Source organism: Bombus huntii, chromosome 1, assembly GCF_024542735.1.
Source record: "Bombus huntii isolate Logan2020A chromosome 1, iyBomHunt1.1, whole genome shotgun sequence".
Lineage (NCBI taxonomy): Eukaryota > Metazoa > Arthropoda > Insecta > Hymenoptera > Apidae > Bombus > Bombus huntii.
The window spans coordinates 7,337,144-7,354,047 of record NC_066238.1 but is presented as its reverse complement, the minus strand read 5'-3'; the positions used below and the strand labels follow the sequence as shown (position 1 = coordinate 7,354,047).

At 44.1% G+C, this 16,904-nt stretch overlaps 1 protein-coding gene across 6 annotated transcripts in view; it reads right to left on the bottom strand.

Annotated features, from left to right (window-relative positions):
- Nucleotides 1-16,904, bottom strand: part of LOC126868417 (uncharacterized) — a 304,466-nt gene that overhangs the window by 257,551 nt on the left and 30,011 nt on the right. For all 6 annotated transcript variants that reach the window (XM_050623833.1, XM_050623847.1, XM_050623840.1 and 3 more), the window contains exon 2: nucleotides 8,316-9,203. In XM_050623833.1, coding sequence (XP_050479790.1) covers nucleotides 8,316-9,203 — 888 coding nt within the window. The remainder of the gene's footprint in view (nucleotides 1-8,315; nucleotides 9,204-16,904) is intronic.

Genomic DNA, 16,904 nt, shown 5'->3' with positions numbered 1-16,904 from the left:
CGAGGAAATTAGATCGCGTCGAATTTAATTGGCACTCGTAATTCGTTCAACGATTAATCGTTTGTCGGTGTTGGAAATACTAGAAGATATTATTTAAAAACAAGAAATATGAAACATTTTTATCCGTTTACAGAGAACATATAACTCAATCATGGAAATCATAGAAAAAAATAAAGCACTTTTTAAATTAATCTGTATTCGTATTTTCACTGGATTCAAACAGTGCTAACGCGATTGTAAACTACTGATTTCCAGCGAGTGAATTTCGATTACCGATGTATTTTCAACGTATTCACCGAAGCAACCGTGAAAAAGTTGTCGAGCGTGTTTGTTCGATACATTTATGCGGTAGTCGCGCGTCCCAGCCTCGCGTATACATACGCGTAACGTGATAAATTTTCGAGCCAAACGAATAACGAGCGTAACGTTCCGACGAACGAGAGGAAAAAATTAATTAATGCCTCACCGTTCTTTATCGTGTCGTTGGTCATTCGCCGTGAAATTCATGTAGGTTTAATAATTCGGGCGCGCTTCGAGCGCTTAAAACCAAGTGAAGCCCGCTTGAAAATGTTTTATCAACTCACTCTTCAAAAATAAATCATTCTCGTTATTGTACAATAGCCGCCGTTTTTATGACGATTCCTATATAATAATTTCACAAATTTTATTCGTGCGTCTAATAAAACCACGTTTGAATTTCTGTCAAAAAAATTGTGAATTTTACCAGTTTTATGAGATAATTAATTTTCAATAATTGCTCAAATACGGCCATTCGCTCCAACACCACGTTCAATTAAAAGCAAAAGAAGCTTTTAAATTCCAATTTAAACAGCTGAAAATTCCACTACTTCCTCAACCTCTCACAACCGTTCATTTCATTCCGTTCGATACCTTTCGTGCCTCGATTGAAATCCTACGTTTGAGGCGGTTTTCACAGCTGTCCGTTTAATTTGTATCTTCACAAATCACTGACAGAGTACAAAACCAGTTGCCGCGTGAAACGACAAACGAGCTTCCCGCAGTTACGCTCGAATCGTCGCTTAATTCGCTAATTTTCATCGTGCAGCCCCAAATGAACCGCACAATCAGCCTGTCCCTGATCCGAGTGTCCGGATACGAACAACAATCGACAGATGTAACCGCTGTCTCGACCTCGTCGATGACGTGAACCATTAATTACCGGAAACGTGACCCGCTGGTTGGTGACACGCGCTGCACGGCTCATGTGCATCGGGTGCAGCGAGAGAAGATATCGTCGTATCACGAGCATCACGAAAGAACGTCGACTCGAGCAGGGCGTCGAGACTACGAGTCTCTCTCTGACCAATCACTTTCTCTCCGCGAACACGTCCGCCCGATTCTCATCTGATTCGACCGAATCCTGCCAGGGGCAAAACTTTGCATCCTCGGAATATTCATAGTCGTAAACTTTTCAAATTCCGTGGGACATTTTGAGGATGTTCTTCGACGTTCGTTGGAAAGGAAGATTGTGAATGGTTGTAATAGAAGGGAAATTAAGAACTGGCATTACCGGTATCTACTAATTGTCAAATTATTAAATCGAATAATCAATGGATTCGTAGCAAAAGAAGGTGTGAGAGTGGAAGAAGTTCAACTTAAATGGACAGCCGGACGACGAGCCAGAGACCAGGAAGATTTCGAGTTATTGTTCTGGAATATCGCAAAGTGTCGAGTGGTGTAACATCTGAAAAAAGTATCCTGTTAAGATACTCGGTAGTTTTGTGAAAGCGGTAGTTTCCGCGAATGCTTTCTCCCTCGCGTATCGCAATTTCGAGGATTCGTATAAACGGAGCCAACAGCTGCTTACGACTCAGTCGCGAGATTCACAACAATCTTTTGGACAGTTTCATGGAAACGTCCGTAGTTGATAAATCCTCGCTGATTTCCAGTGTTTTCTGTTATTCGTTAAAAGATTATTTACCGACAGTTTACGAATAAACCAACTTCTCGACGATTTCATCCTTGTCGAGGATAAATTGTCTCTTAGCGATAATTACGATCGTTTATACGAAGACTAAAACAGTTTTCTTATGTTGCTGATTGAGCATCTCTTAAGACCATCGAAATTTCTCCCGTATTTCGAAACAGATCTTTACAAATTTTTCAAATTTCATAAAAGATGTGAAAGTTCTCAACTGAACTTTACCGAACCCGAACATCTTTATCTTTCCTTCGTAATATTCGTAACAAAATACAAGTTTCTTATATCAAAAGCAAAAAAGCCGATAGCCTTGAAAATTGTGAAACTTTCTCGCTCTCCTAACAGTCCATCTATATACGAAATACGAATAATTCTTGGAATCTTTCCTATCTAGTAACGAATTTTTATCTCGAATATTCGTGGATTCTTAACCATAACATTCGTCCTTTCGTATTCGCAGTCGAATTTGTACCGTCCGATTTCAAACATACATAAAAACAAGTATTCGTAAATCCGTTGCGAAACATCACGTAACGCGTATCATTGCCACATTGATCGGACTCTTCCCATTCAACATAATCGCATAAACATTATCGATTTCGATTTCACCGTGCTGTACCAGCGTACCAGTAACCGAGGATCGCTATTAAATCGCATCGCCGCGTTCAATAGAGGCGAAACCGCGTTCAATAACGTTATCAAGCGACGAGATTCGCTCGCGACGGGCCAGGTACCTTTCTAGTTTCTTTATTAGCATCGTGTGCCGGCTATTTAAATATGGAAGATATTGAATAAGCCGGTTACGTTCTCGAGTGTCGGATAAAGGATCGTTTCTTCATTGAACCGTGTCCGATCGCCAGTTCGCCGATCGAATCTCATGGGCGATCCTTTGCAAAACGAGAAAAAGAGAACGAGAGGAGAGAGAAAGGGAGAAAGAAGGCTCCGCCACGGGATTATTCCGCGTGACTTCCGATCGGAATATAGTTTAGCGGGCCATTCTTTTCACTCGGTGACTTTCGCCGTGCCGCGGAGAACGAGCAGAGCAATTTCTTCTTCCCGATGATCGCGGCCCCCAGGCACACCGATAATAAGGTGTCAACGTTCACGAACCCCTAGTCTCGTGTCAGACAACCGTTTCCGGGTTATGCTCGTGCGAACCCAAACAACCGTACCCTGCTATATTCGTCCGAGGATTGCGGTCGATCGCTCTTCGCTGACCTCCAACAATGAACCCGATCGATTTGGAGCGAGACTGTTGTGACGTTCAACTTAATATTCAGACCACTCTTCAGTGTTGATTCAGTGCTGTGTGCCGTTTGAATTTCTGAACGGATATTCTCCACGAACTGCTCAAGCGTGCACGAACAAACCGCGTTTTAAAGATTTGTATTCTTGCAAATTTTGAGTTACAAAGGCAAATATAAAGAATACGCGAGATATTCCAATCTTTCCAGTACCAACCAATGCGAAATAATTTGGTCGCGTCGATCGAAATTATTGCTTTCCTCCCATTTACCTGCATGGCTTTCTGTCTAAAATTTAATGAGAATTAACGACACGAACGCCGCTCCCTTTTGTATCGATCCGTTACTAAATTGTTGGACACTTAAGAGCGAAAGTGGGATCGAAAACACGTAATACCGTGAACATCGACGTAACACCGTGAACGTATTACAAGCTAGAGTATCGAAGAAGCAATAATCCAGCTCGTAAGTCCCCTCATGAAATCCAAACCGTGTTTTTCTCCTCGACGAACGCTACAATCTTCGCCGATACGAGGACAATGCTTACCGGTGCCGCGAAGCTGCGAAACGATCGCCTCGAAATGACATGTAATTTTCCAATACGTAACAGATTATCCGCGGCCAATTATCGGTAAGTTATCGGCACCTAATCGACGATAATCGTAGGTAACGATGTTTCGACTGGCATTTGTCCTTTTTCTTAAAATGTAGGATCGAGGGACCAGAGGGTTTCTCGAAAACAGGCTAGTCATTAATATTTCCCGAGTGTTTGAAACGAGCAACACCCGATACCCACCACTTGGAACGTATAAGATTACAATCCTCTCTCTCGCTACGGTACCTGACTACCGTTAAATATATGTTTTACAACGTGTTCGGAACGCACGATTCTCTTTGTCGCTCTTTCGAGTTCCTCGTCGCGAAGCGAGCAAAGAATCGTCGTCGTCGGCGGTGGTATAGAAAGGAGAACTGGTCGATTGAGAAGCGAACGCGTTATGTGTCCTGTCGACGGGACGATCCGGGCGAGATCGACTTTCAAGGTCGTCGAGTTTCCCGCGAGAATTCAATGCCAGGCATACGGGACATTGCCGTTGACTAACGAGCAATTAAATTTCGCGGTTTACGCACCACGCGAGCTGCGGTGAACCACATCCACCCGGGTGCGTTCCAAGATCGCGAGTCACGCGAGTCAATCGGATCGTTCCTTATGGCAGATCGATATCGAGGGCCGACACGATTTTCTCTGTCTCTGACAGTGTTAGAATAAATGGATTAAAATTTTTAATCCCATTGATTGATTGATTGATTGATTGATTGATTGATTGATTGATTGATGGTTAAGATCGGATTTTAGTCGAAATTTAATTAACTTCTATTTGTATTAAGCGAAGACTGTCAACGAGTAAAACTGATTGATACTAGACCCCAGGGCAGATTTGAATATTAGTTGCACGATGAAGAGAATTTGAATAGGTCGTTTATGTAATTGGCAATTACACTGACGAATTTGTCAGAACAATTGAATAGACAGATTCTTAGGAGAGCAGCTACGTTGCATGCATTTCGTTCTTCGCGTGTTTCGTTCGAACATAATCGTTGATTATAATCGTACATCGGTCGTAGGAAAGTTTCATTCCTAATCACGATCGTTGAAGTATTTGCTAATCCTAATCGCCAACCGTTAATTGCATTAAACATTGTCCAATACTGGACATTTCTCGCGTATTCGCGTATAAAACTAAATGCCTCTAGGATTCACAGCAACCTGTAAGAAAGAATTTCTCAAGACCAGAATCATCGGGGAATGAACAGAAAGCTCCTTCGACGCTACGTTTCACACCAAATGCCTCCTCAGTGTCCAATAAAACGAAGAAGCTCCGATCTTCTTTATACTCTTTATACTCTTCGATATACGCAGCAAATAATACATACTCTGAGAATAGCGTGCGGTTCTAAACGCACGCGGAACTCAACGAGGCGTCCGTGGCACGGCTGTTTAATGGCGACGATGGTGGCAGCGACGGCGTAAAACCGTCATTACCGCCAATTACAATAAATCCCGCACAGTATTCCGCTTATCGTTTTTCCACGCGGAGGCGCGGCTTAATCTATAATCCGGCCGATGTAACGGGTTCGCGATGCCTATGCGCAGCTCGAAAACCGAACAAGGACGGAGAGGAAGGAAAACGGAGAAGAGCAGAGGCTGGGTGGGTGCGTGCGTGCGTGCGTGGCGTGCACGCGGACACGGCCGATCATTTTCCCCGGCTACACTTTCACGACTGATGATCGGGTAGCGTTTCAGCGGCGATCGACTCTGTCGACTGGTCAGATTTACGCCACCCCGTGTGCGTACGTGCCACGGAACCACGCTGCCGGCCACTCTCGGCCCACTGCACGCTCTAATGCCAGTGCAAACGCGCCCACCTATTGCCTACCTGTGCCTCACGCGAACCAAACACACGCTTCCCATCGCATCGAGTCTCAGCCCTGGGGACAAGTGGAACGTACTTATCCACCACTTCCGGGACCTTTCGCCCTGTATCGCTATAAGATAGCGGAAAAATTCGTGGTAAATGCATGGAAAACTTAAATTATCACTTTTTACTCTCGTATCTGTAGTGCTTTCTCTAGGTAAAATGTCTTATTGGAGGATATAAGTCTTTCTGTATAATTGCAACGAATGTCCAGAGGTATTCAAAAGATAACCTTCAGCCTTTAGCGCTTAGATATGGTACTGTGGAAAAATACAAAGATCGACTGCAATTATCTACGATCTTAGGTAAAATTTAGTAGCTAATCTCAATCGTAAACGTTCAGTTCAGTTGCTTCGACATTGAGTGTCAAGATTCACTGAATAGTTAACGAAATCCAGGGGTTGTTTTAATTACGAAGAAAAATCCACCGTCCAATGGAGAATCCTCGAAAGCTCGTTCGATTGTCAGTGCACGGCACTTCCAGAGTTCACTCAATGATTTGTGGCGGGACGTGCACGACGCATCGTGGTCCGGATAAATCACGTCCGATATAATTAATGAGCACGAGCTACAATTCCCATACACACCTCTGGCGGGACCGCCTTAACAAGTACCTCGACGAAGTCAACCCAACCTAAACCTAATCAGGTATACAACAGAGTGACACAAGCGAGAGTGACAGAATGACAACAGGTCATGCCGACGACAGAATTATTCTACTCGCGGAGAAGTTATGTAGGTATCTAGGTGAGAGGCGCCGCGCATGTTCCCGTGTAACCACGACAATATTTCAGAAAAAAATGCGCTCTGATCGCACTGTCGTTTAATAATCGGAGCACCGCCCGAACGCTATTATTTCCTATCGATTATCAAACGATTTGCATAGCGCGGAATGCCGTGTCCCTACCCACTTGCAATAAAAGAATTGGAAAGAACGACCGATGAAACGATTCCGAGAGACATTCTCTGGTCGGGGAGTATTGTGTATCGATGGTGATTGTTTCCGGGTGAAAGCGACGTGATTTTTAAAACGACTGCATTGTATGGGAGGGTTGGAATCTTTGTGAAAATGAAAGAGACTTTGAGCGGCAGGTACTCTTTGCTGCGTAATTCTTAACTGTAAGTCTTTAACTGTTCTTTAAAAATCTACCTTTTTCCTTCTTTTTAATCGTAGCATCGCAAAAGCAAACCCAGTTTCACGTCCAATATTAGCTCACGCCTTTTCGAACTTCCTAAAATTCCTACCCACATAAACTTGGCACAATATCCATAAAACATCCGGCAGCCTGCCCTAAATCAAACTTTTCGATGGCGCAACGAAGAAAAAGGAAACTAAAAGTCACGCAACCCTTCATCTTCGTTCCAAACTTCAATTACCACGGTCGCGTGGCATTTGCGAGCACGCTCATATTGTCACGTGGTTTACGACCGTTTTTCCACGATCACGAGCAGGCGTGCAACGCTATTGGAGCGCAGCGTGCGACGTGCAACATTATTGCACGCACCTTTCGGCACAGGCGCGGCGTCGTGAAACGCCCAACATCGCCGTTTGTCAACCGTGGCCCGCCGCTAACTCGCGCACGGTATGAGCTCGAATCCAAGTCATGTAGCCACGCCGACTGTCATCGATAAGCCACGATCGATAAACGAGACAAATTCACGGTTATCTCTGCAGAGTTACGCCCACGTGAATTTCAACTGGAGAGACAAAGATCGAAACCGAAGAAATACGGACGAGCTCGCGTGTCTCGTGGTACTTGTAAATTCAACGATTCCGACAGGCAAATCTTCCTGTGTCGTTCTCGAAGGAGCAATCGGATTTTATAATTAATGAAATTGAAGTCGTATAAGACGACGAATTAAAACTAAAAGACAGATGCATTTACCATATTTTTCATTCGTGACTTTCGTGTAAGAAAAACAGCCGCGGTGTTGATTATGACCAATAACATCCTTCTTTCTAACTCCGTACAGTATACGTTCCTAAAATCTGTTTGCCATATAAACAACACTCATATTACACGGTCAATTTTCAACTACCTTTTCACAAACCCGAAGCAACTTGATCGCCTATCGATCGCTGCATTCCCACAAAACGCCGAATTTCATCAGCTGTACGCGGTGGAACACGCGACGCACGATCGTAGAACTTGGTATCTATCCCACGACAACGGAATGGCCCGTCGTAAATCACGAAGCGACTGCGAAACTGGGCGCCGTAAATCATGAACCAGGTGAAAAAGGCCGCGCACGTTTACCCGTATCCGTGGAAATTACGTTTTAATCATCGGTACAAGTGCATTAAGAGCGACGGTATAAATTACCGAGAGAGGCCGACGTTGCCCGTGGCCGCCTCTCTGTGTGTTGCAATTTGCTTTAGCGGCGTGCTCGCGCGCGCTCACACACGCGGCAACCGTTTGTGGTTTGTATTCAAATGGGAGCTGCACGCTCCTTTTCCGTGCCTTCCACGCCGGTGGTACCGTTAGATTCGATACAACCACCGTCTCGAATCGATGCTATCGGCCCCGGTATCGGGAGAAATCTCGCGTTATGAGTGATTCCTATGTTTGTCCAACGACGATTGCACGAACGCGCGAACGCAAGTAAACAAAGAGTACAATCGAATATCACGGTATAATCGAGTAGTCTACTCACCCCGAGCAGAGACAGTGCGTTCGGTGTTTCACCGTCCACCTCCTGGTCGCGCGTTTCTTCCTCCTTTCCCTCCTCAACGTCGACCAGTGACGGGCTGTCCGGTCCACTAGCCGCCACTTCCGCTATCAGAGTGTCGTTCGAGTCGCACTTGTTCAAATTCGTATCTTCCGTGGTCAGAGTTTCCAGAGACACTGCATCGTTTCTCTGGGGCTTATCGGATACGCAAGATTCTTCTACCGTACACTCTCGATCGTTTATGCAATCTCTAGCATCCTCGTACACGGATGTCCGGCTTCTTCTCAAGTCACTCGTTTCGTTAGGTTCATCCTCGGTTAGTCTTGTCAGAGCTTCGTCGTCAGGGTCCTCGCGATCGTCCTCTTTCGTGGGATTTATCAGAGGATCAGTTGTTGGTAATGTATCAATTGGTAATGGAGTGTCTTCCAAGGTCTCGTCTGGTATCAGATTCGAAGCTTCTTGCGCTTCCACGATCCTATCGTCCAGATATTCTGACTGTTTCTGTAAGAGAACGTCGAGATCCTCTTGGTGAGACTCGTCCAGGTACCACGAGGTACAGTGTTCGTGACGCTTCTTGTCCGAGGAAGCTTCGTCGCCTTTGGAAAGAGCGCCCTTACACTTCCTCAGGTAACTTTTCACTTTTTTCGTTTTGCTCTTCCTGGTTTCTTGGCTACGTGGTAAGGTCCCACCTTCTGGGTGCTCGCCGGTTTCACCCGTATCTCCGACAATCCGAGATTGCGTGGGATCCACATCGTGGACTGGTTTGGATTTGACATCGGAGATGTCGTCGAAGAAGGAACATGGGTCGTGTTGGTCCGGGGCCAACGTCCAGGTCTCTTCTCGCTCTGGCATACGACGCTCCGCCGGTATTACCTGTGACAGAAAGATTTTGATGCTGAAAATGTTTGTCAGTGTACGTTGGCGTAACATTACGCCTTTCGTGGCCAAATATTTGTTAACGAGAGCTTTCCGGAAGATTTTCAGATCGCGATTCTTTTTGATAAAGGTTAAAGTAAAATTGAGGATGTGGGTTATTTGGAACGTTACTCTTAAGAGGAAGATAAAGTGGCGATAATGTGATGGAGAAAAAGATCGTCTTTGAAATATGAACTAAGAAGTTGATAAATCGATCTTTTCATTCCCTGCAATTTAGAGAAGCGGGTTCCTACTTATCAGAATTGATAAATCGGAGGCAATAGCTATTTGGGATATTGGATACAGGGAAAAGTCTGTTTAGATTAGAGAGGTGGTCTAGAAAAATATGATTTAGTATCTTAATCCACTGACATAAGCTGATTACTCCAAGTTTTCCTCCCTAAAGATCTTGGAAATAAGATTCAACCGTGTATCTTTCAATTTTGTTGTTTCATCATCTATGATTTCTTATGCTATCCCAAGAACGAGGGGTGGCTATTTCAACCAACCGACCCAAGTATTTTTCTCAGAAACAAAAATATTGCCTGTAGCGTCCTTTCCCCAAAAATACTCGTATTATAAATGTCTTTCTTTATTACAAGTCAGATCACAGTTATTTGACTCCCCACCTCGACTGTCGATCGATGCCAAAAGCTTTCATCGAGTCCCTTACAAGATTACTACATTCATCCCTTGTATCCATATCTGCAGCTCTAAATCCACCGTAGAACACGAAATAAAAACGAAAGAGTCGCGTAGCTATTGGGAATCGTAGGCAACGTCACGATCAACAGCAGCGATTTCGCAAGCTGAGCTTGCTTCAGAAGCTGATTAATTCTGCGTTGATCTACTATGGGAAAATCAGGAGCTGAACATTGGATAAAAAGGCGAGACGGATCGAAATCGAGCGCAAGCAGCGTGGCGGCGAACGGTCATTCAATTCTATTTCGCAAGAGCGGAGTTCCGCAGTTGGTAGCGGGCGCGGAGGTGCGCCGAGCGTACAACTGTATCAGCGGCTGTCTGCCAACGTTCAGCGCCGCATAAAACAATGGGGCTTATAGTAAATATCGGCGGACGGCGCCGTCGTTGCTAATATTAACCTCGAGCGGTGCATAACGATGATATTTTACGCTACGCTTCAGCACCGCCATAGCTGGACCGTGCCCATAAGATCACGCTGAATACAACTTCCTCGCGTAATATCTCCGATTTCATAATGCACACCGACTTCCTGCTTTCCTGCTTTCTGAAATACAACGTGAATCAGGGGATCCTACGTGAACGTGAGTCACGCTGCGCTGACTTACGAACCCGTGTGCATCCCGGGCCGGACCCTGTTTGCTGGTTCACCGTCCTCTGCACACGCGAGCAACAGATTACGCTTGCTACGAATCGTCCCGTGAAACCTCATCCCTCGCTGTCAGGAATCGCACAAGTCTTATCGATGTAACTTGCGACGCGATAAATCCTACGATTTTCGGCGATATATTGATGAAAAAAATTAGCGGACTCTGAGGATTGCAATTTGATGATTTAGGTATGGAAATATGTCTTTGGAAATTTTTTCGAATTTACTAAAAATCTAAAAATTATCTCGTTCGCGATCTGTGTCGCCTTCAAACGTTACATATCACGGGCATTTCACGTGCGCGTATCACGTAAAAGAGAGAAGTAAATTTATACGCATACTCGTAAAACGAATGAAATAAATAAATGAATAAATCAACAGCGGCAAGCGTATTCTTAATTCATAAAGACGCAAACAGACGATAAATCGATGATAGTTTAGAAAATGCGGGACGCATAGATCATCTAACGCATTGGGTCTCGCGCCGCACAAGGAAGCTGAAAAACCGGGGACCGACTATCGTATTTAACGTCATCATCGGTCACCGTCGTGGCGCGAATACATGGTTATCTTTCTCCGTTCATATTTCGTCTGATTTACGCGTCTTCTGCGACTAAATCGATAAGCGGCTCGTCCGCGAGAACATCAATTCTCCTCGGGTCCGCGGCAGCGCGATGGTATTCAATGTAAACGCGGAAACGACCGGCGAATATCTCTTCCTTAATAAGTTTAGCTAACAGAGTTTGCATGTTTTCGCGGTGAGCGAGGCTGGAGTGCGGATCGACAGCGGGGCCGGCTGCTTTTATCGTCCAAGGAGTCTGGAAGCAGCGAGATTCAATCTCTGCGATGACGCGATAGCGAGATGAGGCGTGGGAGCGAGTCGAAGCTAATCTTTCGAGGCAAGCAGCTCATTCGAAGCGCGTGTCTCCTCGGCCGGTTCCCTCTTCACCGAACCCATCAAGAGGGAAAGTTCGTTCGAGCGCGGTCTTCTCGTCGACGCGATCGCTTAGCGCGACGCGCGCAAAAATCGCTAAAGAATATTAAACGGTCCTGCCAACTGTTCTTTGTGAGAAGAGAAAGATTAGAGAACGCAGGCGAGTACCCTTTCTCTCGAACCGACCGCTTCAACGAGCTTCCTGATCGAATTGTTTGGTACACCTTTTCATCTCTCATTTTCTCCCCGTGATTTTCAACTCTGTGTTTATCTTATTACTCGAAGCTGCAGGTGGTAGACATTTAGCGTGCTCGATTTCAAAAGAATAAAAGACGCGAGATCTTCCTTCTCCGCCCCATAATACATAATACAGTAAGTAAAACCTAGTCGTAAGATTCTTCCGCCAGAAGAGTTGGTAAAATATGCGTTTAGCGCAGCGTAAGTACGCAGCATTTCCTCTGCGCATGCGCAGCCTCCGTAGCGATCTACCTGCACAGTTCACGGGTCGCTTTCGCCTTTCCCGAAACCGTTTCCTCGCTGTCGAACTGGCAACTTCGACTAAAAACGTCAGCCTTGACTCGGTGTAGAGTAACGAGCGTAAATTCTTGATCGCTTACGGCATGCCTTCCTTCCGAGAACCGATAATACAAGCCGTGACACGTGAAATCGACGCGATCCATGGCAGTGCTACGCGACTCCGTCGCGACGCCGCTAAATCACCTCTCCGCCGGAACCATGGTCGCAAGACGCGCGTGTACGCGACACAAGTGCAACCAGCACTCCTCTGTACGGAAACCCGTTAAGAAATGGCCGCTTGGCGGTAGTCTCGGTAACGAGAAGTTACCGATCGTCAATGCAACGGGGGTTTATAAATAGGTATACCGGTAACCGCGCTCGTAGCGTTACGCAAACACTCTCGCCAAAAGGGTGTACAGCCGTGGATAATTGCGCAACAATGCTCGACGAGACAATGAAATATCGTGTAATCGTGTACCCAAGAGAAGCTGCCGGTGTTGCGTACACCAGCGTCATCTTTTCGCCGTGTCGTGTCGCTTAAGTACGCTCGACGCAACGTGTTTCCTGAACTCACGAACGTACGGTAAATAGGAACGCGTATGTTCCTGTAACCAAGAAGAATGTTTTAAGGGCTAAGATCTTTCGGTATCGCGAAGTAATTGAAATACGAAACTAGGAAGAGATCAAAGATTTTATTGCCATTACTAAAGATGGTAACTTTATATGTGTACGGAAAATTTAGAAAGCCCATCACTTGTTCCAAATGGTAAATAATGTTGAACGATTGTCAACATTGTTAAATCTAACAAACTAATCTGACAATTTTCAAAATTTAAATCATGGTATAAACATGATTCGATTCAACGACTTTCCAAATTGTAAGAAGAATTTCTCATGGATTAACACACGACATAACCTGAAATAATGCACTTTATCGCTCGATAAACTTAGGAACATATTCCGCTACGTACATTCAGTTTCCGCGCGAAGGTATAAAATCTTCATAGTCCATAATCCAAGAGCCTCCATAATACTGTATATCGAACGTCTGCCCTTTTAACAAGTCTACTTGTAAACCTTTTTCTCCGTCAACTTACGAGTACGATCCTCGAAACGGTAAGCCGAGTGTGACGAGCTTAACGTCCAACGGATGAGCAACAAAAAGCCAAGCAAACGCCTGTCAACGGAGCGATCTACAGGCGATTTGCACGCGAAATTAATTCCTCGGGGTCGAACGGGTTCTTAGGAGTAGCCAGAGAATTTCCAGATAACACCGCGTAGCCAGTGAAGAAGGGCTCGATTAATCTTGGCTCGCCCACCCCCGCATGCAATGGCGATGCAACTCAAAGTCCGGTTCCTCGCGAGGCGTCCACTCGCTAGGCGACAATGTTAATTGGCCCGAGAGTAATTTATACATCGGTACCCTATCTGTCGCCCAGAGGCCGGCGAAGCGGAATGGATTGCGTTAGGAAACAGAGAGGAGCGTCGCGGACGACTTGTTCGTAAATCACGCGCAGCCTGCGACGTATGAAGAAACCTCCTCCGGGACTCGAGGCGAGCCCACCTCGCGAACCAGCCGAGCCAACACGCGGTTCTGTCGCGTGGGTCTCCGTAATTCACGATCGATCGTATTTAGGTCGTTTCGATCGTCTATCGACCTGTGGTGGATCTGTCTTTCCAACAATGGAACGTTGATTTGAAAAGATACGACTGTTTGTTAGCGAGGAAAATTTTCCTTTGATCTCAACCTGTTAACTGGATTCTCTTACAAACGTAAAATGTAATAAAAGCACATAGATTTTACTTGGATTCGTTTTGTCTTTGCAGACGTAAATATGAAACGAGAACAACGATTAATTCGAAATATTTAAAAAATTACTCTTTAAAAAATGTAGAACGTTGCTGAAACGTAAGCAAATATACGTACACGCGGAAAATGTGGATGGAAAAGGTTGTATAATTTCTTCGTAAAAGAAATGCCGTAGAAGGCGCCTTGTAGCAGAGCACTCCCTTAATTTGGTAGAAGCGGTCATTGGAACTATCCTTTCGTTTCCTCGAATTATCCTTTCCCGACCGTTGCGAATTAGTTCTAGCTCTTTTCTTTCACATTTCGTATGATTTACGTCTTACGCGGGGTATGCGTTTTGCCTCTGAGCGAAAGAGAAAGCAAGCTGTCGTTAAGGAATGCGTAACAAGTAAAATTGTCAATAAGCAAATTGCAATCTTAGGAGGCGTTTGCAAAAGGAAACTCTCGGAACTAGTTTACAAAACTAAATACATAGGTGAACGGACAGATTCGACGAGGAAGAAAAAGGTTTACAGGAGAAACTTTCTCAACCGAAATGCAAACGTGTACCGAAACGTTTAAAAAAAAATATTAAATTCGATGATTTTGTAATATGGCTTCGGATTTCGATCTTGACTCTACGAATTGGCTTCCCTCTTCGTTTCAGCTTAATGACAGATCCGATGGAATGTAAATACCCAGAAGCGTGAAACAGGCTTCTCGAAGCAGGATCGTTAATCAGAATTACGCTTCACTGAGAGAACATGAGATTCTTGCACAGTCATTCGACTTTACTATGCACGTTTTCAAAAATCTTAGGGTGTCTACTATATAAATACCTGTCGTTTCTCATCATTAATTTAAATCCCTTCTAAAACTGTTAAACTGTGACTAATGATCGGTAATATGTGACGATGAAACGAGTAAAAAGAAATCTGGGTGAAATAAAAAATTCTACAGGTAATGTGGACACATTAGAAGGAAACGTGGTCCATGTAGTTTGAAGGATGGAATCTTTATTATGGCGTACGTAAGAAGGGAGATTTTAAGATATGCGAATGAGCTTCGCGACATAAAGTAGAATTGCTAAGACAAGTTAAATCGTTTGATAGATGGGAAAGACAGATGCGATTAACGAGACAAGCTTTAACTGTTGTTTGACTGCAGTTTAAACGGAAGTTTAAGCGAAATTCGACTAAACATTTGCATACGCCGAATTCTCATAGAGTCGATACATAAAGATCGAGCTCTAACATATTTTATTCTTGACCTAAATGTATTTCATCCAGAATTGTTCAAGTTCACTTGTCCTAATCCATCGATTCTATGATAATTATCCACTTTCGACATCGGTGAAATTTCAATTCACAAAATTACAATCGTATTTCCCTGAAATTACACTTTCAATTCTCGTAACCAAAACGCTCGAAACGGATAGCATAATCAACAACAATTAGTTCACGCAAACGATCGAAATAAGCAAATTACCAAATTAGTATGCCTGTTTAACACCATTTCGCGTTTTAACCGACCAACAAGGTTCTCGATGAAATTATGCCTGCGTTGATTTTAATGGCCAGCGATCGGACCCCGTATCGAGGCTTTCGAGTAACTCGAGCGTGAAACCCCGTGAAATTCAAGCTTAAATTTCACCCAGAAGACCATTCACGTCTCCGCGTCGTTGATCGTCATGAAATAAGGTTATTGAGATATAATCGGGGTCAGCTAAGGCGAGATATAGAGAGAATCACTGGTAGACACGGATGACCGCGAGCTATATCGACGTCTCCGTTCGCGTTTTACGTCCGTCCAAGAGAGAAATTTTGGTTAAGAAAAAACAGGCCGCGCGGGTGGCCAGTGTGTCGCCAGGACTTTCGTTTCATCTTCTTCTACGTTAATTTCGCGGTTTCGAAACTTTTTAATAACGCTTCATCATCGATCAACTTCTTGCTCGGTGAGCATCGGAGTCGACGTTTTTTCGATGAGGGAACGTGTGGACTGATTTTTAAAGGACGCTGCACCGATTAGTATTGGGAAACTTATCTCGTGGTTTTCGTACATGGATATTTTCCGACGATGAGCTTCATTCGTGAACAGAAAGGAATAGATTTTAAATAGGTGAGACAGATTCAAAGTGCTGTGTGTTATTCCGTGATGCTAGAAATTGAAACGTATTCGGTGATTCGTATTTCAAGGAGCGAAGTATTTTGATCGTAGAGAGTTGAAAATGGAAATTTTTCTTCTTAAACTCGTTAGATTTCAAAACGCAGCGAATCTTATCTACAAATGTAGAAATTTATGATCGAATCCTGCATACTCTTGTTTCTTCTGTCATAATTCTAACGTATCGTATTTTCAAAGATACACGCTTCCCAAAAAAAGAAAACCATGTTACAGTTTCATATATATGATTCTAGAAACAGTCGGAAAATCCGTAGAAAACCACTCGATATCCAATTCCTACACATTTAATTCTTACGTGCGATTGTTTTGATATTCGAAGAAAGATTTCCTATGAAATTGCGGTACAATTACACGAAAGCCACTCTAAGAAAATTGAGTCTGTCAAACGCGTTTAGGTTTATCCGTGGTACGCGAATCTACACGAGCAAAGAGAAGAGAAGTTTGGCTCTCGTCCAATGAAGTTTCCATTATAACTAGCCGCGAGCCGAGCAAAATTTCATTCACGGACCACGTACTGGTCATCGTGCACGTTACGGTAGTAACGAGTCTACGTGATCACCATAATACGTAGAATCGGATAAATCGTGACTACGAACCTAATTTACTTTCCTATGAAATCGACGCTGGTGTACGTTTGAGTTATTTACACCTACACGAATCAGCATTAGTGATTACGTGTACTGCATTATACTAATTTGACATCAAATTTCTCATCTAAAATTTTGCGATACTAAGTTCTTAACTGAATATGACTGGTCGTTTCGACTCAAAATAATGTAATACAGAAGCAAGTGATTTAAACGCTACTATGCATACATATATCATTCGTCTTATATAAATTAATATACTGCAGTACAAATACCGTACTAGCCACCACACGTACCATTATTC